Raw genomic sequence first — 23877 nt, forward strand, 5'->3', positions numbered from 1 at the left:
GACACTCTGACAGTGCGGCACTCCCTCAGTACTGACCCTCTGACAGTGCGGCACTCCCTCAGTACTGACCCTCTGACAGTGCAGCACTCCCTCAGTACTGACCCACTGACAGAGCAGCACTCCCTCAGTACTGACCCTCTGACAGTGCGGCACTCCCTCAGTACTGACCCTCTGACAGTGCAGCACTCCCTCAGTACTGACCCTCTGACAGTGCAGCGCTCCCTCAGTACTGACCCTCTGACAGTGCAGCACTCCCTCAGCACTGACCCTCTGACAGTGCGGCACTCCCTCAGTACTGACCCTCTGACAGTGCGGCACTCCGTCAGTACTGACCCTCTGACAGTGCGGCACTCGCTCAGTACTGACCCTCTGACAGTGCGGCACTCCCTCAGTACTGACCCTCTGACAGTGCAGCACTCCCTCAGTACTGACCCTCTGACAGTGCAGCACTCCCTCAGTACTGACCCTCTGACAGTGCGGCACTCCCTCAGTACTGACCCTCTGACAGTGCAGCACTCCCTCAGTACTGACCCTCTGACAGTGCAGCACTCCCTCAGTACTGACCCTCTGACAGTGCGGCACTCCCTCAGTACTGACCCTCTGACAGTGCGGCACTCCCTCAGTACTGACCCTCTGACAGTGCGGCACTCCCTCAGTACTGACCCTCTGACAGTGCGGCACTCCCTCAGTACTGACCCTCTGACAGTGCGGCACTCCCTCAGTACTGACCCTCTGACAGTGCGGCACTCCCTCAGTACTGACCCTCTGACAGTGCAGCACTCCCTCAGTACTGACCCTCTGACAGTGCAGCACCCCCTCAGTACTGACTGACAGAGTCGCACTCTGTGAATACTGCACTGAAGGTCTAGTTTTTGTGCTGATCTCTGGAATGCCGATTGACCTCAAGACTTTCTGTCCCTCACTCCCACGATTCCTCCAACTCCGTCACGGATAGCTTGGGCTCAAGTTCAAAACTGTTACAGTGCTCAGGAAATGCAGATGGGTTTACTTACGGTGAGAGTGGTTGTCGAACAGGACCTGTCTTGCCTGTGGAAGGAAGTAAGAGAGAAATGTATCAATACTGAGACTGGGCTGGTCAAAGCTGAGAACATTCCGCTAACTAACAACATCAACCGGTTAACGCAGAGGGCAAACTCCTCGAACTCACACCCTTCATGGGCAAGATGGAGCCAAAACCCTGCGGACAACAGAACTTTCTCAGGATACAGCGGCCAATTGTTTCCCAAAGGAATCCAATCTTTGTTTTTATTCATTTACGTGTTGTGGGCGTCGCTGGTTAGCCCAGCATTTATTACCATCCCTTGGTTGTCCTTCAGAAGGTGGTGGGTGAGCTGCCTTCTTGAACCGCTGCGGTCCCTGACGTGTGGGTACACCCACTGTGCTGTTAGGGAGGGAGTTGCCCCAGCGACAGTGAAGGAACGGCCGATATATTTCCCAGTCAGGGTGGTGAGTGACTTGGAGGGGAACCTCCAGGTGGTGGGGTTCCCAGGTATCTGCTGCTCTTGTCCTTCTAGATGGTGGTGGTCGTGGGTTTGGAAGGTGCTGCCTAAGGAGCCTTGGTGAGTTCCTGCAGTGCATCTTGTAGATGGTACACACGGCTGTTACTGTTCGTCGATGGTGGAGGGAGTGAATGTTTGTGGAAGGACTGCCAATCAAGCGGGGCTGCTTTGTCCTGGTTGGTGTGGAGCTTCTTGAGTGTTGTTGGAGCTGCACTCATCCAGGCAAGTGGAGAGTATTCCATCACACTCCTGAATTGTGGACGGGCTTTGGGGAGTCAGGAGGTGAGTTACTCATTGGAGGGTTCCTCGTCTCTGACCTGCCCTGGTAGCCACAGTATTAATGTGGCTGGGTCCAGTTCAGTTTCTGATCAATGGTAACCCCCTTTTGTTGATTGTGGGGAATTCAGCGATGGTAATGCCATTGAATGTCAAGGGGCGATGGTTTGATCCTCTCTTGTAGGTGATGGTCATTACCTGGCACTTGTGTGGCGTGAATGTAACTTGCCACTTGTCAGCCCAAGCCTGGATATTGTCCAGGTCTGGCTGCATTTGGACACGGACTCTGCTTCATTATCTGAGGAGTCGCGAATGGTGCTGAACATTGTGCAGTCATCCCCAATCTGACCTTATGGTGGAAGGGAGGTCATTGAAGCAGCTGAAGATAGTTGGGGCCGAGGACACTACCCTGAGGAACTCCTGCAGTGATAGCCTGGAGCTGAGATGATTGACCTCCAACCACCACAACCATCTTCCTTTGTGCCGGGTATGACCCCAACCAGCGGAGAGTTTCCCCCCTGATTCCCATTGACTCCAGTTTAGCTCGGGCCCCTTGATGCCACACGCGATCAAATGCTGCCTTGATGTCAAGGGCAGTCACTCTCACCTCACCTCTGGCCTTCAGCTCTTTTGTCCATGTTTGAACCAAGGCTGTAATGAGGTCCGGAGCTGAGTGACCCTGGCGGAACCCAAACTGAGTGTCCGTGAGCAGGTTATTGCTGAGTAAGTGCCGCTTGATAGAACTGTTAATGACTCCTCCCATCACTTTGCTGATGATGGAGAGTAGACTGACAGGGCAGTAATTGGCTGGGTTGGATTTGTGCTGTTGTTTGTACAGGAGACATCTGGGCAACTTTCCACATTACTGGGTAGATGCCAGTGTAGTAGCTGTACTGGAACAGCTCGGCTAGGGGGGGGCGGCAAGTTCTGGAGCACAAGTCTTCAGTACTATTGTCAGATTAACCTTTAACTAACTAAAAATAGACTCCAAGCTGTTTGTTTCACCATTTACAGTGCCTGACTCTGTATGAGGGGAATACTGAGGGAGTGCTGCACTGTCAGAGGGTCAGTACTGAGGCAGTGCCGCACTGTCAGAGGGTCAGTACTGAGGGAGTGCTGCACTGTCAGAGGGTCAGTACTGAGGGAGTGCCGCACTGTCAGAGGGTCAGTACTGAGGGAATGCTGCACTGTCAGATGGTCAGTACTGAGGGAGTGCTGCACTGTCAGAGGGTCAGTACTGAGGGAGCACCGCACTGTCAGAGGGTCAGTACTGAGGGAGCGCCGCACTGTCAGAGGGTCAGTACTGAGGGAGTGCTGCACTGTCAGAGGGTCAGTACTGAGGGAGCGCCGCACTGTCAGAGGGTCAGTACTGAGGGAGTGCTGCACTGTCAGAGGGTCAGTACTGAGGGAGTGCCGCACTGTCAGAAGGTCAGTACTGAGGGAGTGCCGCACTGTCAGAGGGTCAGTACTGAGGGGGTGCCGCACTGTCAGAGGGTCAGTACTGAGGGAGTGCCGCACTGTCAGAGGGTCAGTACTGAGGGAGTGCTGCACTGTCAGAGGGTCCGTACTGAGGGAGTGCTGCACTGTCAGAGGGTCAGTACTGAGGGAGTGCCGCACTGTCAGAGGGTCCGTACTGAGGGAGTGCTGCACTGTCAGAGGGTCAGTACTGAGGGAGTGCCGCACTGTCAGAGGGTCAGTATTGAGGGAGCGCCGCACTGTCAGAGGGTCAGTACTGAGGGAGTGCTGCACTGTCAGAGGGTCCGTACTGAGGGAGTGCCGCACTGTCAGAGGGTCAGTACTGAGGGAGTGCTGCACTGTCAGAGGGTCAGTACTGAGGGAGTGCTGCATTGTCAGAGGGTCAGTACTGAGGGAGTGCCGCACTGTCAGAGGGTCAGTACTGAGGGAGTGCCGCACTGTCAGAGAGTCAGTACTGAGGGAGTGCTGCACTGTCAGAGGGTCAGTACTGAGGGAGTGCTGCACTGTCAGAGGGTCAGTACTGAGGGAGTGCCGCACTGTCAGAGGGTCAGTACTGAGGGAGTGCTGCACTGTCAAAGGGTCAGTACTGAGGGAGTGCTGCACTGTCAGAGGGTCAGTACTGAGGGAGTGCCGCACTGTCAGAGGGTCAGTACTGAGGGAGAGCTGCACTGTCAGAGGGTCAGTACTGAGGGAGTGCTGCACTGTTATGGGTCCAACTTTCAGATCAGAGATTAAACCGGGATCCTGTCTGGACTCTGAGGTGGACGTTAAGGATTGGGTTGGTCAATGTTTTTGCAGGAGAAACAGGAACGTTCTCCCAGGTGTCCTGAAATATTCTTCCCTCAAATAAAATCTCTGGTGATCGGTGATCTAGAGTTTGTGGGATCTTGCTGTGCACCAATCTGCTGTGACCTTACACCAGTGACCACCCTTGAAAAATTACCTCATTATGTCCTCAGGTTCTGAGGATTATAGAAACCCCGCCCCCTGTGTCGGTGTCTGTGAGGGAGGGCGAGTCCTGTGACGCTCTGCTGCCCTCTGCTGGGTGAATCCAATAATACGCCCCAGACTCCCAGCCACTGGGTGGAGGTTTTATCACCCGGGGTGGGATTCTCTGTCAGCCGACCCCGGAAATCCGGAAACGCGATCGGGCGGAAAAACAATTCCAACGCTGAAATCGCGGCAGACGCCGATTTGGCGCCAAATCGCAATTCTCTGCCGGCTCGACAGTGACGTCAATGCGTTCCGGAATGCACGTACAATCGACACCGTTTGCGTGTCATTCGCGGGCCCGAATCGGGATTCTCCGGGGTCACCGGGATTCTCCGGGGCTTCCGAGATTCTCCGTCTCCGATGGGCCGAGTTCGCCACATCGCGGCTCACTTGTGCTGTGGCTGCTGAGGGAGAGAGAGGGGGGGGGAGACAGACAGTGTCCAACATCGCCATAGTTACTGACAGTCATGCTGCCGGCCGGGGTGGGGCTTCTGCCAGGGCCGGGGGGAGTAACGGGAGGGAGGGTGGTTGCTGGGACGAGTGTGTGGGGAGTGTAATGTGTGTGCGTGGCTGGGATGAGTGTGTGTGGGGAGTGTAATGTGTGTGTGGGGCTGGGACGAGTGTATGGGGAGTGTAATGTGTGTGTGGGGCTGGGATGAGTGTGTGTGGGGAGTGTAATGTGTGTGTGGGGCTGGGATGAGTGTGTGTGGGGAGTGTAATGTGTGTGTGGGGCTGGGATGAGTGTGTGTGGGGAGTGTAATGTGTGTGTGGGGCTGGGATGAGTGTGTGTGGGGAGTGTAATGTGTGTGTGGGGCTGGGATGAGTGTGTGTGGGGAGTGTAATGTGTGTGGGGCTGGGATGAGTGTGTGTGGGGAGTGTAATGTGTGTGTGTGGCGCTGGGATGAGTGTGTGTGGGGAGTGTAATGTGTGTGTGGGGCTGGGATGAGTGTGTGTGGGGGGAGTGTAATGTGTGTGTGTGGCTGGGATGAGTGTGTGTGGGGAGTGTAATGTGTGTGTGTGGCGCTGGGATGAGTGTGTGTGGGGAGTGTAATGTGTGTGTGCGGCTGGGATGAGTGTGTGTGGGGCTGGGATGAGTGTGTGTGGGGCTGGGATGAGTGTGTGTGGGGAGTGTAATGTGTGTGTGGGGCTGGGATGAGTGTGTGTGTGGCTGGGATGAGTGTGTGTGGGGAGTGTAATGTGTGTGTGAGGCTGGGATGAGTGTGTGTGGGGAGTGTAATGTGTGTGTGAGGCTGGGATGAGTGTGTGTGGGGCTGGGATGAGTGTGTGTGCGGCTGGGATGAGTGTGTGTGGGGCTGGGATGAGTGTGTGTGGGGCTGGGATGAGTGTGTGTGCGGCTGGGATGAGTGTGTGTGTGGCTGGGATGAGTGTGTGTGGGGCTGGGATGAGTGTGTGTGCGGCTGGGATGAGTGTGTGTGGGGCTGGGATGAGTGTGTGTGGGGAGTGTAATGTGTGTGTGCGGCTGGGATGAGTGTGTGTGGGGAGTGTAATGTGTGTGTGGAGCTGGGATGAGTGTGTGTGGGGAGTGTAATGTGTGTGCGGCTGGGATGAGTGTGTGTGGGGAGTGTAATGTGTGTGTGGGGCTGGGATGAGTGTGTGTGGGGAGTGTAATGTGTGTGCGTGGCTGGGATGAGTGTGTGTGGGGAGTGTAATGTGTGTGTGCGGCTGGGATGAGTGTGTGTGGGGAGTGTAATGTGTGTGTGGGGCTGGGATCAGTGTGTGTGGGGAGTGTAATGTGTGTGCGCGGCTGGGATGAGTGTGTGTGGGGAGTGTAATGTGTGTGTGGGGCTGGGATGAGTGTGTGTGGGGAGTGTAATGTGTGTGTGTGGCTGGGATGAGTGTGTGTGGGGAGTGTAATGTGTGTGTGCGGCTGGGATGAGTGTGCTTGGGGAGTGTAATGTGTGTGTGCGGCTGGGATGAGTGTGTGTGGGGAGTGTAATGTGTGTGTGTGGCTGGGATGAGTGTGTGTGGGGAGTGTAATGTGTGTGAGCAGCTGGGCTGAGTGTGTGTGGGGAGTGTAATGTGTGTGTGTGGCTGGGATGAGTGTGTGTGGGGAGTGTAATGTGTGTGTGTGGCTGGGATGAGTGTGTGTGGGGAGTGTAATGTGTGTGTGTGGCTGGGATGAGTGTGTGTGGGGAGTGTAATGTGTGTGTGTGGCTGGGATGAGTGTGTGTGGGGAGTGTAATGTGTGTGTGTGGCTGGGATGAGTGTGTGTGGGGAGGGTAATGTGTGTGAGCAGCTGGGCTGAGTGTGTGCAGGGAGTGTAATGTGTGTGTGCGGCTGGGATGAGTGTGTGTGGGGCGGGGATGAGTGTGTGGGGGAGTGTAATGTGTGTGTGTGGCTGGGATGAGAGTGTGTGGGGAGTGTAATGTGTGTGTGGGGCTGGGATGAGTGTGTGTGGGGACTGTAATGTGTGTGTGGGGCTGGGATGAGTGTGTGTGCGGCTGGGATGAGTGTGTGTGTGGCTGGGATGAGTGTGTGTGGGGCTGGGATGAGTGTGTGTGGGGAGTGTAATGTGTGTGTGCGGCTGGGATGAGTGTGTGTGGGGAGTGTAATGTGTGTGTGGAGCTGGGATGAGTGTGTGTGGGGAGTGTAATGTGTGTGCGGCTGGGATGAGTGTGTGTGGGGAGTGTAATGTGTGTGTGGGGCTGGGATGAGTGTGTGTGGGGAGTGTAATGTGTGTGCGTGGCTGGGATGAGTGTGTGTGGGGAGTGTAATGTGTGTGTGCGGCTGGGATGAGTGTGTGTGGGGAGTGTAATGTGTGTGTGGGGCTGGGATCAGTGTGTGTGGGGAGTGTAATGTGTGTGCGCGGCTGGGATGAGTGTGTGTGGGGAGTGTAATGTGTGTGTGGGGCTGGGATGAGTGTGTGTGGGGAGTGTAATGTGTGTGTGTGGCTGGGATGAGTGTGTGTGGGGAGTGTAATGTGTGTGTGCGGCTGGGATGAGTGTGCTTGGGGAGTGTAATGTGTGTGTGCGGCTGGGATGAGTGTGTGTGGGGAGTGTAATGTGTGTGTGTGGCTGGGATGAGTGTGTGTGGGGAGTGTAATGTGTGTGAGCAGCTGGGCTGAGTGTGTGTGGGGAGTGTAATGTGTGTGTGTGTGGCTGGGATGAGTGTGTGTGGGGAGTGTAATGTGTGTGTGTGGCTGGGATGAGTGTGTGTGGGGAGTGTAATGTGTGTGTGTGGCTGGGATGAGTGTGTGTGGGGAGTGTAATGTGTGTGTGCGGCTGGGATGAGTGTGTGTGGGGAGGGTAATGTGTGTGAGCAGCTGGGCTGAGTGTGTGTGGGGAGTGTAATGTGTGTGTGTGTGGCTGGGATGAGTGTGTGTGGGGAGTGTAATGTGTGTGTGTGGCTGGGATGAGTGTGTGTGGGGAGTGTAATGTGTGTGTGCGGCTGGGATGAGTGTGTGTGGGGCGGGGATGAGTGTGTGGGGGAGTGTAATGTGTGTGTGTGGCTGGGATGAGAGTGTGTGGGGAGTGTAATGTGTGTGTGGGGCTGGGATGAGTGTGTGTGGGGAGTGTAATGTGTGTGTGGGGCTGGGACGAGTGTGTGTGGGGAGTGTAATGTGTGTGTGTGGCTGGGATGAGTGTGTGTGGGGAGTGTAATGTGTGTGTGTGGCTGGGATGAGTGTGTGTGGGGAGTGTAATGTGTGTGTGTGTGGCTGGGATGAGTGTGTGTGGGGAGTGTAATGTGTATGTGCGGCTGGGATGAGTGTGTGTGGGGAGTGTAATGTGTGTGTGTGGCTGGGATGAGTGTGTGTGGGGAGTGTAATGTGTGTGTGTGGCTGGGATGAGTGTGTGTGGGGAGTGTAATGTGTGTGTGGGGCTGGGATGAGTGTGTGTGGGGCGGGGATGAGTGTGTGTGGGGAGTGTAATGTGTGTGTGGGGCTGGGATGAGTGTGTGTGAGGCGGGGATGAGTGTGTGTGTGGCTGGGATGAGTGTGTGTGGGGAGTGTAATGTGTGTGTGTGGCTGGGATGAGTGTGTGTGGGGAGTGTAATGTGTGTGTGTGGCTGGGATGAGTGTGTGTGGGGAGTGTAATGTGTGTGTGTGGCAGGGGTGAGTGTGTGTGGGGAGTGTAATGTGTGTGTGGGGAGTGTAATGTGTGTGTGCGGCTGGGATGAGTGTGTGTGGGGAATGTAATGTGTGTGTGTGGCTGGGATGAGTGTGTGTGGGGAGTGTAATGTGTGTGTGGGGCTGGGATGAGTGTGTGTGGGGCGGGGATGAGTGTGTGTGGGGAGTGTAATGTGTGTGTGGGGCTGGGATGAGTGTGTGTGAGGCGGGGATGAGTGTGTGTGTGGCTGGGATGAGTGTGTGTGGGGAGTGTAATGTGTGTGTGTGGCTGGGATGAGTGTGTGTGGGGAGTGTAATGTGTGTGTGTGGCTGGGATGAGTGTGTGTGGGGAGTGTAATGTGTGTGTGTGGCAGGGGTGAGTGTGTGTGGGGAGTGTAATGTGTGTGTGGGGAGTGTAATGTGTGTGTGTGGCTGGGATGAGTGTGTGTGGGGAGTGTAATGTGTGTGTGTGGCTGGGATGAGTGTGTGTGGGGAGTGTAATGTGTGTGCGCGGCTGGGATGAGTGTGTGTGTGGCTGGGATGAGTGTGTGTGGGGAGTGTAATGTGTGTGTGTGGCTGGGATGAGTGTGTGTGGGGAGTGTAATGTGTGTGTGTGGCTGGGATGAGTGTGTGTGGGGAGTGTAATGTGTGTGTGGGGCTGGGATGAGTGTGTGTGGGGAGTGTAATGTGTGTGTGTGGCTGGGATGAGTGTGTGTGGGGAGTGCAGTGTGTGTGGGGCTGGGATGAGTGTGTGTGGGGAGTGTAATGTGTGAGTGAGGCTGGGATGAGTGTGTGTGGAGAGTGTAATGTGTGTGTGGGGCTGGGATGAGTGTGTGTGGGAGTGCAGTGTGTGTGGGGCTGGGATGAGTGTGTGTGGGGAGTGTAATGTGTGTGTGTGGCTGGGATGAGTGTGTGTGGGGAGTGTAATGTGTGTGTGAGGCTGGGATGAGTGTGTGTGGAGAGTGTAATGTGTGTGTGAGGCTGGGATGAGTGTGTGTGGGGAGTGTAATGTGTGTGTGCGGCTGGGATGAGTGTGTGTGGGGAGTGTAATGTGTATGTGGGGCTGGGATGAGTGTGTGTGGGGAGTGCAGTGTGTGTGGGGCTGGGATGAGTGTGTGTGGGGAGTGTAATGTGTGTGTGTGGCTGGGATGAGTGTGTGTGGGGAGTGTAATGTGTGTGTGAGGCTGGGATGAGTGTGTGTGGGGAGTGTAATGTGTGTGTGTGGCTGGGATGAGTGTGTGTAGTGTAATGTGTGTGTGTGGCTGGGATGAGTGTGTGTGGGGAGTGTAATGTGTGTGTGCGGCTGGGATGAGTGTGTGTGCGGCTGGGATGAGTGTGTGTGGGGAGTGCAATGTGTGTGTGTGGCTGGGATGAGTGTGTGTGGGGAGTGCAATGTGTGTGTGCGGCTGGGATGAGTGTGTGTGGGGAGTGTAATGTGTGTGTGGGGCTGGGATGAGTGTGTGTGGGGAGTGTAATGTGTGTGTGGGGCTGGGATGAGTGTGTGTGGGGCTGGGATGAGTGTGTGTGGGGCTGGGATGAGTGTGTGTGGCTGGGATGAGTGTGTGTGGGGAGTGTAGCCCCCGGCTTTACCTGCGGATACGGCCAGAGGATTGTTGGATCCGTGGGCGGGCATGCGCAAGCCCCGGTCCCCGCAGAGTTGATCGGGAGTCTCTCATGCGCGAACTACATGGCGCGGGTAGGGGGCCATTGACAGAGGCAACACCCCCCCCCCCCCGGATTCTCCGCGCAAAACTGACCCGAGTTCCCGACGGCGTGGTTGTACCCACGCATCAGCCGTTGGGAAATTCGGGTGGGGGGGCGGGTGGATCGATCACCGGGGGGGGGGGGGGCCTCATGGCCGGCCATGTGGGCGATCAGGCGGCTGGACTCCGCAGGCGCGCACGATCTCAGGGGGGCTACCTTCTTGGTGCCGCTCCGCGGTCTGAGTCCGCCATGTCCCACAATGCAGCAGCTGCAGGCCGCCGCGCTGCGCATGCGCGGACGCCTGACCGGAAGTGCCGGGGCCGTATCCGCAGCCAGAGCTACGAGGAGCACTCCGGGGCCCTGCCAGCCCTCTGCAGGTAGGGGAATCACTCGGGGCTTTCTTAAGGAAAGAACAGAGTGAAACGCTGGCGTGGGGACATAGCGCCATTATTGGAGAATCCAGCCCCAGGTCTGCAGGGGGAAAGAACCTGCATTCATCTAGCGCCTTCGAGGATCATCTAAAGGGCTTCCCAGCCAGTTGAGTAATTTCGACAAGTGCTGACAGCCAATTTCAGCGACAGTGCGGCACTCCCTCAGTACTGACCCTCTGACAGTGCAGCACTCCCTCAGTACTGACCCTCTGACAGTGCAGCACTCCCTCAGTACTGACCCTCTGACAGTGCGGCACTCCCTCAGTACTGACCCTCTGACAGTGCAGCACTCCCTCAGTACTGACCGTCTGACAGTGCGGCACTCCCTCAGCACTGACCCTCTGACAGTGCGGCACTCCCTCAGTACTGACCCTCTGACAGTGCAGCACTCCCTCAGTACTGACCCTCTGACAGTGCGGCACTCCCTCAGTACTGACCCTCTGACAGTGCGGCACTCCCTCAGTACTGACCCTCTGACAGTGCGGCACTCCCTCAGTACTGACCCTCTGACAGTGCGGCACTCCCTCAGTACTGACCCTCTGACAGTGCGGCACTCCCTCAGTACTGACCCTCTGACAGTGCGGCACTCCCTCAGTACTGACCCTCTGACAGTGCAGCACTCCCTCAGTACTGACCCTCTGACAGTGAGGCACTCCCTCAGTACTGACCCTCTGACAGTGCAGCACTCCCTCAGTACTGACCCTCTGACAGTGCGGCACTCCCTCAGTACTGACCCTCTGACAGTGCAGCACTCCCTCAGTACTGACCCTCTGACAGTGCGGCACTTCCTCAGTACTGACCCTCTGACAGTGCAGCACTCCCTCAGTACTGACCCTCTGACAGTGCGGCACTCCCTCAGTACTGACCCTCTGACAGTGCAGCATTCCCTCAGTACTGACCCTCTGACAGTACAGCACTCCCTCAGTACTGACCCTCTGACAGTGCGGCACTCCCTCAGTACTGACCCTCTGACAGTGCAGCGCTCCCTCAGTACTGACCCTCTGACAGTGCCGCACTCCCTCAGTACTGACCCTCTGACAGTGCAGCACTCCCTCAGTACTGACCCTCTGACAGTGCGGCACTCCCTCAGTACTGACCCTCTGACAGTGCGGGGCTCCCTCAGTACTGACCCTCTGACAGTGAGGCACTCCCTCAGTACTGACCCTCTGACAGTGCGGCACTCCCTCAGTACTGACCCTCTGACACTGCAGCTCTCCCTCAGTACTGACCCTCTGACACTGCGGCACTCCCTCAGTACTGACCCTCTGACAGTGCGGCTCTCCCTCAGTACTGACTCTCGGACAGTGCGGCACTCCCTCAGTACTGACCCGCTGACAGTGCAATACCACACCACACACACAAAATCTACCCCCTCACACATCCAAGCCAACACCCGCCCTCCACACACACACACACAGAAACAGACACGCTCTGACCTTCTGTGGGATGGATGCTGGGTGATTCTCGATGATCAGGCGCTTCAGGTAATGGATCCACAATCTCTTCTCCTCTTGATTCTTAGCCTGGGAAAACAGACCAATCAGCATCATGATCATTACAATTGACAAACAAGAAAGGACTTGGATTTATATCAATGTCCCAAAGTGCTCTCCTGTTGGCGGTAAGTACTTTTTGTCAGCGTAGTCACTGCTGGATTGTAGGAAATGTCACAACTAATCTGAGCACAGCAAGATCCCATAAACAGCCACGTGACGGCCCAGCCAATCTGCTCCTTGTGACAACAATGGAGAGATAAATACTGGCCCGGGCTCCCGTCTTTTTCAAAATAATGCCATGGGATCTGTCGCATCGACACAAGTAGGCCGGTGGTTAATGGCTCATCCAAAAACTGCACCGCCAACCCTGCGGCATTTCCTCAGTGCTGCACTGGAGTGTTGGCCTCGATTTTGTGCCCGAATCCGGAGTGGGACTTGAACCCAGAACCTGACTCATGAGGTGGCTCAGCTGGAATTGGATGCTTTGCTGTCAATCTGCCTTCAATAACACATCTGGTGAGTGGATGTGCCCAGGGACAGCAGAACAAGACTGACCTGAGGTAATTAACCACGATCGCAACCAGTGACAGGCCTTAGTAACTAGTGACAGGTTTTAGTATTCAGTGACAAGCCTTAGTAACCAGTGACAGGCCTTAGTAACTAGTGACAGGTTTTAGTATTCAGTGACAAGCCTTAGTAACCAGTGACAGACCTTAGTAGCCAGTGACAGGCCTTAGCAACCACTGACAGCTTTAATAACTAGTGACAGGCCTCAGCAACTAGTGAAAAACCTTAGTATCCAATGACAGGCCTAAGTAACCAGTGACAGGCTTAAGTACCCAGTGTCAGTCATGAGGAATGGGTGACAGGCCTTCGTAACCAGTGTCAAGCCTTAGTAACTAATGACAGGCCTGAGTAGCCAGTGACAGGCCTGAGTAGCCAGTGACAGGCCTAAGTAACCACTGACAGGCCTGAGGAATGAGTGACAGACCTTAGTAAGTAGTGACAGGCCTTAGTGACCAGTGGGAAGCCTTAGCAACTAGTGGTAGGCTTGAGCGACCAAAGGAGGGCCTTTGCAAACAGTAACAGGCTTTAGGGATAAGTGACAGGCATTATAGCGACAGGCCTTAGCGATCAGCAAGTGGGCCTTAGTGACCAGCGACAGGCCTTAGCGATCAGCAGTGGGCCTTAGTGACCAGCGACAGGCCTTAGCAATCAGCAAGTGGGCCTTAGTGACCAGCGACAGGCCTTAGCGATCAGCAGTGGGCCTTAGTGACCAGCGACAGGCCTTATACATCCTGACAGGCCTCAGCAACGAGTGCAGACAGTCTGTCACTGAGGGCCGACCACGAGGACACTGATCTCTGACCCGACAATATGATGACTGACCTGGAGTGTGTGCTGCTGTTTAGGAATGGTCAAATCCGTCACTCGGAAACTCAGCTGGTCCTTCAAGTTCTCCGACAATGACAGGTTGCAGCACTGTCGAGAAAGAAAGACTTGCGTTTCTACAGAGCATTCTATAAACCTGAAGGCCTAAAGCCTTTACAAACAGTTAGAAATGCTGCCACTGTAGCGACGTAGGTACCGCAGCAGTCAATCTGGCACAGCAAGATCCCACACACAGCGATGTGATAATCACCAGCTAATATGCTTCTGTGAGAGAGACAATTTGATCAAACACCAGGAGACATCCCCGACTCTTCAAAATACTGGACGGGAGATCAGAGGGCAAACTATTCCAATTTGTCATCTGAAAGATATCCGTCTGACAGTGCAGCACTCCCTCAGTACTGACCCTCTGACAGTGCAGCACTCCCTCAGTACTGACCCTCTGACAGTGCAGCACTCCCTCAGTACTGACCCCCTGACAGTGCGGCGCTCCCTCAGTACTGACCCTCTGACAGTGCAGCACTCCCTCAGTACTCACTCTCTGACAGTGCGGCACTCCCTCAGTACTGACACTCTGACAGTGCAGCACTCCCTCAGTACTGACCCTCTGACAGTGCGGCACTCCCTCAGTACTGACCCTCTGACAGTGCAGCACTCCCTCAGTACTGACCCTCTGACAGTGTGGCACTCCCTCAGTACTGACCCTCTGACAGTGCAGCGCTCCCTCAGTACTGACCCTCTGACAGTGCGGCACTCCCTCAGTACTGACCCTCTGACAGTGCGGCGCTCCCTCAGCACTGACCCTCTGACAGTGCAGCACTCCCTCAGTATCAAGGAATCATACTCTGGCTGCTATCTCTGCTTCTCTCTCCACAGGAGCTGCTCTGACCTGCTGTCTCTTTCCAGATGTTATTCATTTTATAATTGATACTGAGAGTTCCCGCTCCCTCTCGAGGTCAGGATCCAACTGGCTACACCTACTGGGGTCTCACTGACACAGCGAGAGGTGCAACCGATCACATCCCTGCCTATTTCCACTCTTCCGTGTCTGTCCAATCTCAACCTCTGCCCATCACCCCCTGCCCATCACCCCCTGCCCGTCTCAATCCCCTCCTGCCCCTTCCTCCCTCTACTTTCTTTTTGCCCCTATTCCAGCTTACCCCGACCAGTCCGACTCCTCTCTCAGTCTCGCCGTGACTTTCAATTCAGAATTAGCCAGCAAAGTTCCCCTCCTTGCTTTTCAAATCCCTCCATGCCTCAGCGTCTCCCTATCTCTGTGACCTCCCCCAGCCCCACAACCCTCTGAAATCCAACAATTCTGTGATTTCAGTTGCTGTTAATGGATGAAAAGCTGATGGGGGAAGCGGGAAGGTGGGGGGGGGGGGGGGTTAAGTGAGGAGCTGTCGATAGTTTGCGTTAACGGAGGGATTCCCCGGCCTTCTCCTGCCTCACAAAGCCCTCCGACACTCACAAAGATGTGCATGTTGTAGGTGTACTGCTCCGCCCGCCTCTTGGTAATGAGCAGCATCTTATCGAACAGGAATAACGTCCGTTCCTTCTTGGCTCGCTGGACCCGGAACGTTCCTTCCAAAACCAGTTCTCCGAATGCTTTCAGGTCAGGTCCCTTCCAGCTCAGCAGCGAGTTCTGAATCTCCTGGGCAGAACGGCAAAAAGGGGTTTCAATTCGAGAACCCGGTGCGATGGACACTTTATAAACACGGGGTAGTTCCCCAAACTCTTTACCCCAACCCGCCCCTCCACCACCACCCTCCTCCTCGCCTGCAGCATAACCTGTTGTGATCATTTTTAAATTTGGTATTCTTGTGTTTGCCCTGGTGAGTACAAGATGGAAAACTTCGACAATATGTCTCTTTTCAGCGAGATTGATGCTCTGTATGATCGAGCGAACGTTTGTTCACCCGAACCCCTTTTTACTTCCTATTTTATTGTGGTCCCAGTAAAAGTGGTCCCTCGGAACAGAATTATGGGGCAATTTAGCCTGGCCAATCCACCTAGCCTGCACATCTTTGGGTTGTGGGGGGTGAAACCCATGCACAAACACGGGGAGAATGTGCAAACTCCACACGGACAGTGACCCGGAGCCAGGATTCGAACCCGGGTCCTCTGTGCCGTGAGGCAGCAGTGCTAACCACTGCGTCGCCGTGCCGCCCTGGCAATTGTTTTAACTTTTCAAACGCAGAGTTAATCTCCCTCCGCCCCAGTTGAGCTTTTGTCATTTGCCTCTTTACCTGCAATCTCACAGCTTGCTCCTGTTTCCTCTTCATGTCGTTGATGTACCAGGCTACCGCTGTCATGGTGATGATCGCTTCCTTCACCATCTCGTAACCCTCGGCGCTTTTGTCAAAGTGTTTGGCCAACTCCTGCGACAAGATTCGGCAAACGTGATTAAACCTCCCGGGCGCACTTTCACCTCAAACTCTCGATCCGTTGCCAGTGGTGACAGAACCGATTAGTGGCGTTGTGATCGACAGCGGACCATAGAAAAGGAGGAGGCAGTTTGGCCCATCGTGTCTGCCCCACCATTCAGTGACATCATGGCCCCTCTATGATTGAACTCTATTTGCCTACAGCAGTTCCGTAGCCTTACCCAATAACTCATTATTCACCTGAGACTTGACATTTTTAATTGATTCTCCCCCTCCCCCCCAAACCTCAACAACTTCTTCGGAGGGCGTTTTGGTCTTTTCACGTGGGCATCCTGGGCTAGACAGGTGTTTATTGCCCATCTCTAATTGCCCTGGCAATGATGGTGGTGAGCCTCCTCCCTTGATCCCCTGTCCCCCCCGTGGTATTCGGGTTTTCCTGTTGCAATACACTGGATCTGAGCATGGTATCACTCGAAGGAAAGTGTGTCATGCGGCCCCAATCTTGGTTTCACTTTTGTTTTTGGCAGAGCCCGCACAGCTCTGATGTCTTCGAGCTTCCAACCCAACGTATAACTCTTCTCGTGTGCCTGGTCTTTAATGAATCAACCCACATCCTGTTTACCCAATACCCTCACAGGCCAGCTTGTGCAGGTTAATGAGGCCAAAGTATCCTATCGTTCTAATAACGTGACATTTCTGTAGTGGTTTCGTACAACGGAGCATGTCGCTCGGCCGTTTTGGAATTGATCACACTGCCGTTGGTCTGGAGTCACATGTAGGCCAGACAAGGTAAGGACGGCAGATTTCCTTCCCGGAAGGGATATTCGTGAACCAGATGGGAGCTGACGGTCATACAATCATTATTATCGAGGATGACATTTTTATTCCAGATTTTTACATTATTTACATTACTGAATTTAAATTTCCCCCAGTGGCCACAGAGGGAGTTGAACTCATCTCCTCAGAGCCCTCAGGTAGGTTTACAGGGTCCACAACATCACCACTATACTAATGTCCTTCCAACCTACGCTTCCAACTGAGTGAGGAAGTGTTTTAGGAATGGCCTGGCTTGAGTTTTAACATTCCCACAGAATGACGGAATCCCCACAGTGCAGAAGGAGACCATTCGGCCCGTCGAGTCTGTACCGACCCTCTGAAAGAGCGCCCCACCTAGGTCCACTCGCCCCCTCGCTATCCCTGCAACCCTGCCCTATCCCCGGATCAGAGGGGCAAATTAGCTTGGCCAATCCACCTTACCTGCACATGGGGAGGAAACCGGAGCACCCGGAGGAAACCCACGCAGACACGGGGAGAAGGTGCAGACTCCGCACAGACAGTCACCCGAGGCTGGAATCGAACCTGGGACCCTGGCGCTGTGAGGCAGCACTGCTAACCACTGTGCCACCGTGCCGTCGTCGTGCTAACCACTGTGCCACTGTGCTGCCCTCGGGAGGCAGAAGTGCTAACCGCTGTGCCACTGTGCTGCCCTCGGGAGGCAGAAGTGCTAACCGCTGTGCCACTGTGCTGTCCTCGGGGGCAGCAGTGCTAACCACTGTGCTGTCCCCACTGACTTCTTTAATCATCTTAAAGGCTCCTTAAAGATCGGCAGCAAGGATATTGGGTAAACCGGTTGTGGGTTCATTCATTAAGACCCGGCACACGGGAAGAGTTATACGTTGTGTTGAAAGCTTGAAGACATCAGAGCTGTGCGTGTGTGCTCCGCTCAAAGCAAAAGTGAAACCAAGACTATTTGATGGACGACAAGGTTCATGGTGACAGGTCCCTGACAGCCTGTTGTTTCATTCGCTGGGAGGCCTGTGACTCTGCCCCCGAGGACGACACAAGGTGTTTTAGGAACAGGTGAGGGAATTACAGGTCGCCCCCCCCCACTCCACCCCCGCCTCCCGTAACCTTGCCAAAATATTATAATGAATGGAGGACGTGGCAGATGGGCGGGAGTTGTGCTGTCCCGCCCCACATTGTCCGGAATGGGGGTGAGAGGCTGACTAAGGCCTCTTCCCAAATCATCCTGCTCCGGATCTCCCTCCCTTCCAAACCCCCCACCATCCCCCACCCTCAACACAGGCTGCCAAGAGACCATTCAGCCCATCTTGGCACAGGAATGACAGCAGAGAACCGAGGTTCAAGAGCTGGATTATCGGAGAATAAGGGGCTGGAGAGGGAAGGTGGACTCGAAGCAGAGGATCATTCATGCCTGCTGGAGTGGCTGAATGGCCTACTGCTCCTATTCCCTGCTTTCTCTCACTCTCTACGCACGCCCCGCACTTGCCTCCAAGGGGGCTCACCCTTAACAGCCTGGAGGAGTCCGGCCTGTTGAACCACAAGGGAGGTCACGGCAGAGGGGGTTGAGATCGGGGTGCTGATCCAGCCCCTTCCGCGCTGTGTTTAACCCGTGCCTTTCCTGGTCTGGCCTTGATCCTTCGCTCTTACCTGTAGCAGGAGGTGGTATTTAAGGATCCGTTGGACTGGCTTCAAGAGGTACGTTTCCAGGGGCAAAGAATGTGAAAGGGTCGCCTGCCGCTCACGGAAGAATTTAGCCAGGGTTCCATTCTTCATGCACTCTCGTAGGACAGACACAGAGCTGTAAAAAACAGAAAAATAACCCAGAAAGATGACGGTGAAGGTTTTCAGCTCAGTTTACCTCTTCGCATTCATCACAGCTTCACTTGTATCCCAGAGAACCTCTGCCCGGGTATCAGGGGCCACCTCGTAAATGGGCAGTCAGCCTAGTTACTGGGCAACTAGTCCTGGCCTAGTTACTGGGCAACTAGTCCTGGCCTAGTTACTGGGCAACTAGTCCTGGCCTAGTTACTGGGCAACTAGTCCTGGGCCTAGTTACCAGGAAACTAGCCCTAGCCAAGTCACCAGGCAACCAGTCTCGGCCTAGTTAGCGGGGAACCAGACTGGGCCTAGTTACCAGGAAACTAGCCCCAGCCAAGTCACCAGACAACCAGCCTCGGTCTAGTTAGTGGGGAACCAGACTGGGCCTAGTTACCAGGAAACTAGCCCGAGCCAAGTCACCAGGCAACCAGCCTCGGTCTAGTTAGCGGGGAACCAGACTGGGCCTAGTTACCAGGAAACCAGCCCCATCCAAGTCACCAGGCAACCAGCCGCAGCCTAGTTACCAGGAAACTAGCCCTAGCCAAGTCGCTAGGCAACCAGCCCCGGCCTAGTTAGCGGGGAACCAGACTGGGCCTAGTTACCAGGAAACTAGCCCTGGCCAAGTCACCAGGCAACCAACCCCGGCCTAGTTACCAGGAAACTAGCCCTGGCCAAGTCACTAGGCAACCAGCCCCGGCCTAGTTAGCAGGGAACCAGACTGGGCCTAGTTACCGGGAAACTAGTTTCTGCCTTGAACTTGGCGACCAACTCTGACCGAGTGACCAGTTAGGTTCTCTCCCTGAGCCACTCCCGGGAGGCCCCTGCAGAGATGCACATACGCCTCTGGCCGTGCATGGTATCTTGAAAAAATGTTTATAACCCTGTCACCCAAACATAATTAAAAGCATCAGAGACACCTGCATTAAAGGTGGTCGTCAAGTCATCCCCTCGAATTACCCAGCAGTCCACGATTGGACACTGGCGCCCTCTGACCTTCAAGTGCCTCTGGAAGCTCATCACTGATAGTTTGGTGAAAAAACACTTTATTGTAGATACAGGGAGTCGCTCGTTAAATTGGGAATGAAATCCGACCCAGTGGCCGGACGGAGTTGTTCCACGTGGACCCGCTCTGTCCCGAATATGTCAATCCTCCAGATCAAAGAAAAGACCCCCCTCTAAACGGGAGGGACTAATTCACGGCCTGTTGGCCACTTACTTGGGATAGTTCATGCAGTACAACGTATAGATATCAAATTCTTCACTCTGGAAAGAGAACAGAAAAACAAAAGAAAATCATAGATGTTTCAGGGCCCGAGCTAAACAGAATTAATAACATGGGGCAGCACGGTGGCACGGCAGTTAGCACTGCTGCCTCACAGCGCCAGGGTTCCGGGTACGATTCCGGCCTCGGGTGACTGTCTGTGCAGACTCTGCACGTTCTCCCCGTGTCTGCGTGGGTTTCCTCCGGGTGCTCCGCAGTCCAAAGATATACAGGTTGGGTGGATTGGCCGTGCTAAATTGCCCCTCAGTGTCCAAAGATGTGCAGGGTAGGTGGGGTTACGGGGATAGGGCGGGAGAGTGCGGTGCTCTTACAGAGGGTTGGCGCAGGCTCGATAGGCCGAATGGCCTCTTTCTTCACTGTAGGGAGTCGATGGGTTGGGTGGAAAATGAAGCCAACTCCCACACAAACTGGAGATGAGAACGAGGGAGTGAGAGAGAGATGGGGGGAGAGAGAGAGAGGGGTCTGCGGAGAGGTGTCCTCCCTCAGATGGTGTGAATCTTTGGAATACCTCCTCCGGGGGTTTGGGGTGCCCCCCTTGTTGAACAGATTCCAGACTAAGATTGATAGATGCTTGTGCACATCGATGGAGTTGAGAGCGGAGCTACAATCTAATTGACAGTCGACCCAATGGTCCGAAGGAGAGAGGGGAGGGGGAGAGAGAGAGGGGAGAGAGAGAGAGAGAGAGGAGAGAGAGGAGAGAGAGAGAGGGGGGGGGGGGGGAGAGAGGGAGAAAGAGGAGGGGGGAGAGAGAGAGAGAGAGGGAGAGGAGAGAGAGGAAGGGGAGAGGGAGGAAGGGGAGAGAGAGAGAGAGAGAGAGGGGAGAGGAGAGAGAGGAAGGGGAGAGGGAGGAAGGGGAGAGAGAAAGGGAGAGAGGAGGGGGAGAGAGAGGAAGGGGAGAGAGAGGGGGACAGAGAGAGGGAGAGGAGCGAGAGGAAGGGGAGAGAGAGGAAGGGGAGAGAGAGAGAGGGGAGAGGGATAGAGGGGAGGGGGAGAGAGAGGAAGGGGAGTGAGAGAGAGGGGAGAGGGAGAGAGAAGGAAGGGTAGAGAGAGGGAGGGGTAGGGGAGAGAGAGGAAGGGGAGCGAGGCGGAAGGGGAGAGGGGAAGGGGAGAGAGGGGAGGAGGAGAGGGAGAGGTGGGAGGGGAGAGATGGGAGGGGAGAGGGGAAGGGGAGAGGTGGAAGGGGAGAGAGGGGAATGGGAGAGAGGGGAGGGGGAGAGAGTGGAGGGGGAGAGGGGAAGGGGAGAGAGGGGAGGGGGAGAGGGGAAGGGGAGAGAGGAAGGGGAGAGAGAGGGGAGGGGAGAGAGGGGAGGGGGAGAGGTGGAAGGGGAGAGAGGGGAGGGGAGAGGGGGACGGGGAGAGAGGGGAGGGGAGAGAGGGGAGGGGAGAGAGGGGAAGGGGAGAGAGGGGAGGGGGAGAGGGAGAGGTGGGAGAGGGAGAGGTGGGAGGGGAGAGAGGGGAAGGGGAGAGAGGGAGAGGGGGAGGGGAGAGGGGAGAGGTGGGAGGGGAGAGGGGGAGGTGGGAGGGGAGAGTTGGAAGGGGAGAGAGGGGAGGGGGAGAGAGGAAGGGGAGAGAAAGAGGGGAGAGAGGGGAAGGGGAGAGAGGGGTGGGGGAGAGGGGAAGGGGAGAGGTGGAAGGGGAGAAAGGGGAGGGGGAGAGGGGAAGGGGAGAGGTGGAAGGGGAGAGAGGGGAAGGGGAGAGAGGGGAGGGGGAGAGGGGAAGGGGAGAGGTGGAAGGGGAGAGAGGGGAGGGGGAGAGAGGAAGGGGAGAGAAAGAGGGGAGAGAGGGGACGGGGAGAGAGAGAGGGGAGAGAGGGACGGGGAGAGAGAGAGGGGAGAGAGGGGACGGGGAGAGAGAGAGGGGAGAGAGGGGACGGGGAGAGAGAGAGGGGAGAGGTGGAAGGGGAGAGATGGGAGGGGGAGAGAGGGGAGGGGGAGCAGGGAAGGGGAGAGAGAGGGGAGGGGGAGAGGGGAAGGGGAGAGAGGAAGGGGAGAGAGAGGGGACGGGGAGAGAGAGAGGGGAGAGAGAGGGGAGAGAGGGGAAGGGGAGAGAGGGGAGGGGGAGAGGGGAGAGAGGGGAAGGGGAGAGAGGGGAGGGGGAGAGGGGAGAGAGGGAGGGGAAGGGAGAGAGGGGAGGGGGAGAGAGGGGAAGGGAGAGAGGGGAGGGGGAGAGGGGGAGGGGGAGACAGGGAGACATCCTGACAAATTCTGTCATCCTGGGTCAGAAATAACATGAGCACCAGAGGGCATTGTTGTAATAAAATAGAGAGAGGGAGAGGCTGAGAGGGAGAGAGAGAGGCTGAGAGGGAGAGAGGGAGGCTGAGAGGGAGAGAGAGGGAGAGAGGGAGAGGCTGAGAGGGAGAGAGGGAGAGGCTGAGAGGGAGGGAGGGAGAGAGAGAGGCTGAGAGGGAGAGGCTGAGAGGGAGAGAGAGAGGCTGAGAGGGAGAGGCTGAGAGGGAGAGAGAGGCTGAGAGGGAGAGAAGGAGAGGCTGAGAGGGAGAGAGGGAGAGGCTGAGGGAGAGAGAGGGAGAGGCTGAGAGGGAGAGAGAGAGGCTGAGAGGGAGAGAGGGAGGCTGAGAGGGAGAGGCTGAGAGGGACAGAGGGAGAGGCTGAGGGAGAGATGGAGGCAGAGAGAGAGAGAGTGCTGCAAAGAGATAGAGAAAGAGTGTGTGTGAGAGAGAGAGAGACTCACACAGACACCCCTCTGTTCAGACTGAGGTCCGGATGCAAGGACTGATTGTTCTGACAGTGGGTGGAGGGTGAGGGTCTAGATGTGGTTCACAATGTGATGAGGTGTAGTGTCTGTAAACACACTCCTGACTCCATCACTCCCCTGCGTTACTGAGTCAACGACACCGTACCCCGGAGAGAGTGCTGACTGACAGTGGAACAGGATGGGTTACCTGGCAACTGATGAAAGTTAATGTAAAAGGGGGTGAGAGTGGAACACCGTCTTTAACGCAGAGTCCAATTAGTGGGGAATGACTCCCATCGCATTGTCGACAGACCCAGCCGTTCTAATTCGGTGCCTTTAATAAGTATTTGCAAAATTGACGCTTTGATGGTTCCGAGCACAGTCAGAGATGGAGATTATAAATGGCCACAGCATCTGGGGTGGTTAATGAGGGCAAGTTATTTCAGGGAGGGTGGGGGATGGGGTGGTGATGGAGCATCTGCCCCGAGCTACTAAAACACTTGGTAAATTAGGCTGGGTCTGTAGGGCACGGTGAAGATTGAGGGAACTGTCATCGCCATGATGTGGGAGAAGTGGAGCGAAACGTCCTCGTTCTTCGGCGAATGCGCATTGTCCAGCTCGGCCAAGCTCAGTGTCTGCCCGTCTTGTTCACCCGGCCCCTTGTGAATGCAGCCCCCAGGCGCTGATTCAGCCCCTCTGCCCCTCTGTGCCAGCAGCTGACAACCTCACTCCTAGGGCAAGGTGTGTCCAATCGGGACTGGGTGAAGGTGGTTCGCCCGTACCGCTGGCAGTCAGCAAGCCCTCTGCTTGGTGTTGGAGGGGAGGGTGGAGAGGGGCGGGGGTGTGGGTAGAGGTTTAAGGATACGATTGGTTGGGTTGAGAGCGATCTCGTCCCGATTGTGTAGTGAAGGACGGCATCTCAGTCACTGTCTCCCGCCCCACAAACCCTCCGAGATCTCTGCGTCGCTCCGATTCTGACCTCTCGAGAATCCTCGAGTCTAATCGCTCCGCCGTTGGCCCCCAAGCTCTAGAATTCCCTCCCGAAAACCCTCAGTCTGTTTAGCTCTCCTTTAAGACTCTCTTTAAAACAAAAACAACCTCTTGGAACAGGCTCTAATCACCCGTCCGATATCACCTTCCAGTTCCAAATTTAAATCGGATTGCTTGTGGAGGGGACACGATGGTTAATGGTGCTATAGCTTTTTAAAATTAATTCATAGTGACCAATTCTTTTTGTCCCAATTAAGGGGTAATTTAGCGTGGCCAATCCACCTACCCTGCACATCTTTGGGTTGTGGGGGTGAGACCCACGCAGACGCGGGGAGAATGTGCAAACTCCATACGGGCAGTGACCCGGGGCCGGGGTCGAACCTGGGACCTCGGCGGTGTGAGGCAGCAGGGCTAACCCACTGTGCCACCGTGCTGCCCAATGGCGCTACATCAATGTGTCTGCACCGGCCAACAATTGAAGGGGGAGATGGGCCAAAGGGCTGACTCCCACTCCCGGGAATCCATGTGCAGGACCTGGAGCCAGCAACAAA

The 23877-nt window shown here is 55.6% G+C and overlaps 1 protein-coding gene across 3 annotated transcripts in view; it reads right to left on the minus strand.

Moving 5' to 3' along the window:
- Nucleotides 1-23877, minus strand: part of plekhg2 (pleckstrin homology domain containing, family G (with RhoGef domain) member 2) — a 148010-nt gene that overhangs the window by 47174 nt on the left and 76959 nt on the right. For all 3 annotated transcript variants that reach the window (XM_038785931.1, XM_038785932.1, XM_038785933.1), the window contains 7 exons: nucleotides 19580-19626; nucleotides 18193-18343; nucleotides 15604-15735; nucleotides 14826-15008; nucleotides 13352-13444; nucleotides 11903-11989; nucleotides 1014-1047 (listed from right to left, as the gene is read on the minus strand). In XM_038785931.1, the coding sequence (XP_038641859.1) occupies nucleotides 1014-1047; nucleotides 11903-11989; nucleotides 13352-13444; nucleotides 14826-15008; nucleotides 15604-15735; nucleotides 18193-18343; nucleotides 19580-19626 (727 nt within the window). The remainder of the gene's footprint in view (nucleotides 1-1013; nucleotides 1048-11902; nucleotides 11990-13351; nucleotides 13445-14825; nucleotides 15009-15603; nucleotides 15736-18192; nucleotides 18344-19579; nucleotides 19627-23877) is intronic.

Source organism: Scyliorhinus canicula, chromosome 27 (genome assembly GCF_902713615.1).
Source record: "Scyliorhinus canicula chromosome 27, sScyCan1.1, whole genome shotgun sequence".
Classification (NCBI taxonomy): Eukaryota; Metazoa; Chordata; class Chondrichthyes; order Carcharhiniformes; family Scyliorhinidae; genus Scyliorhinus; species Scyliorhinus canicula.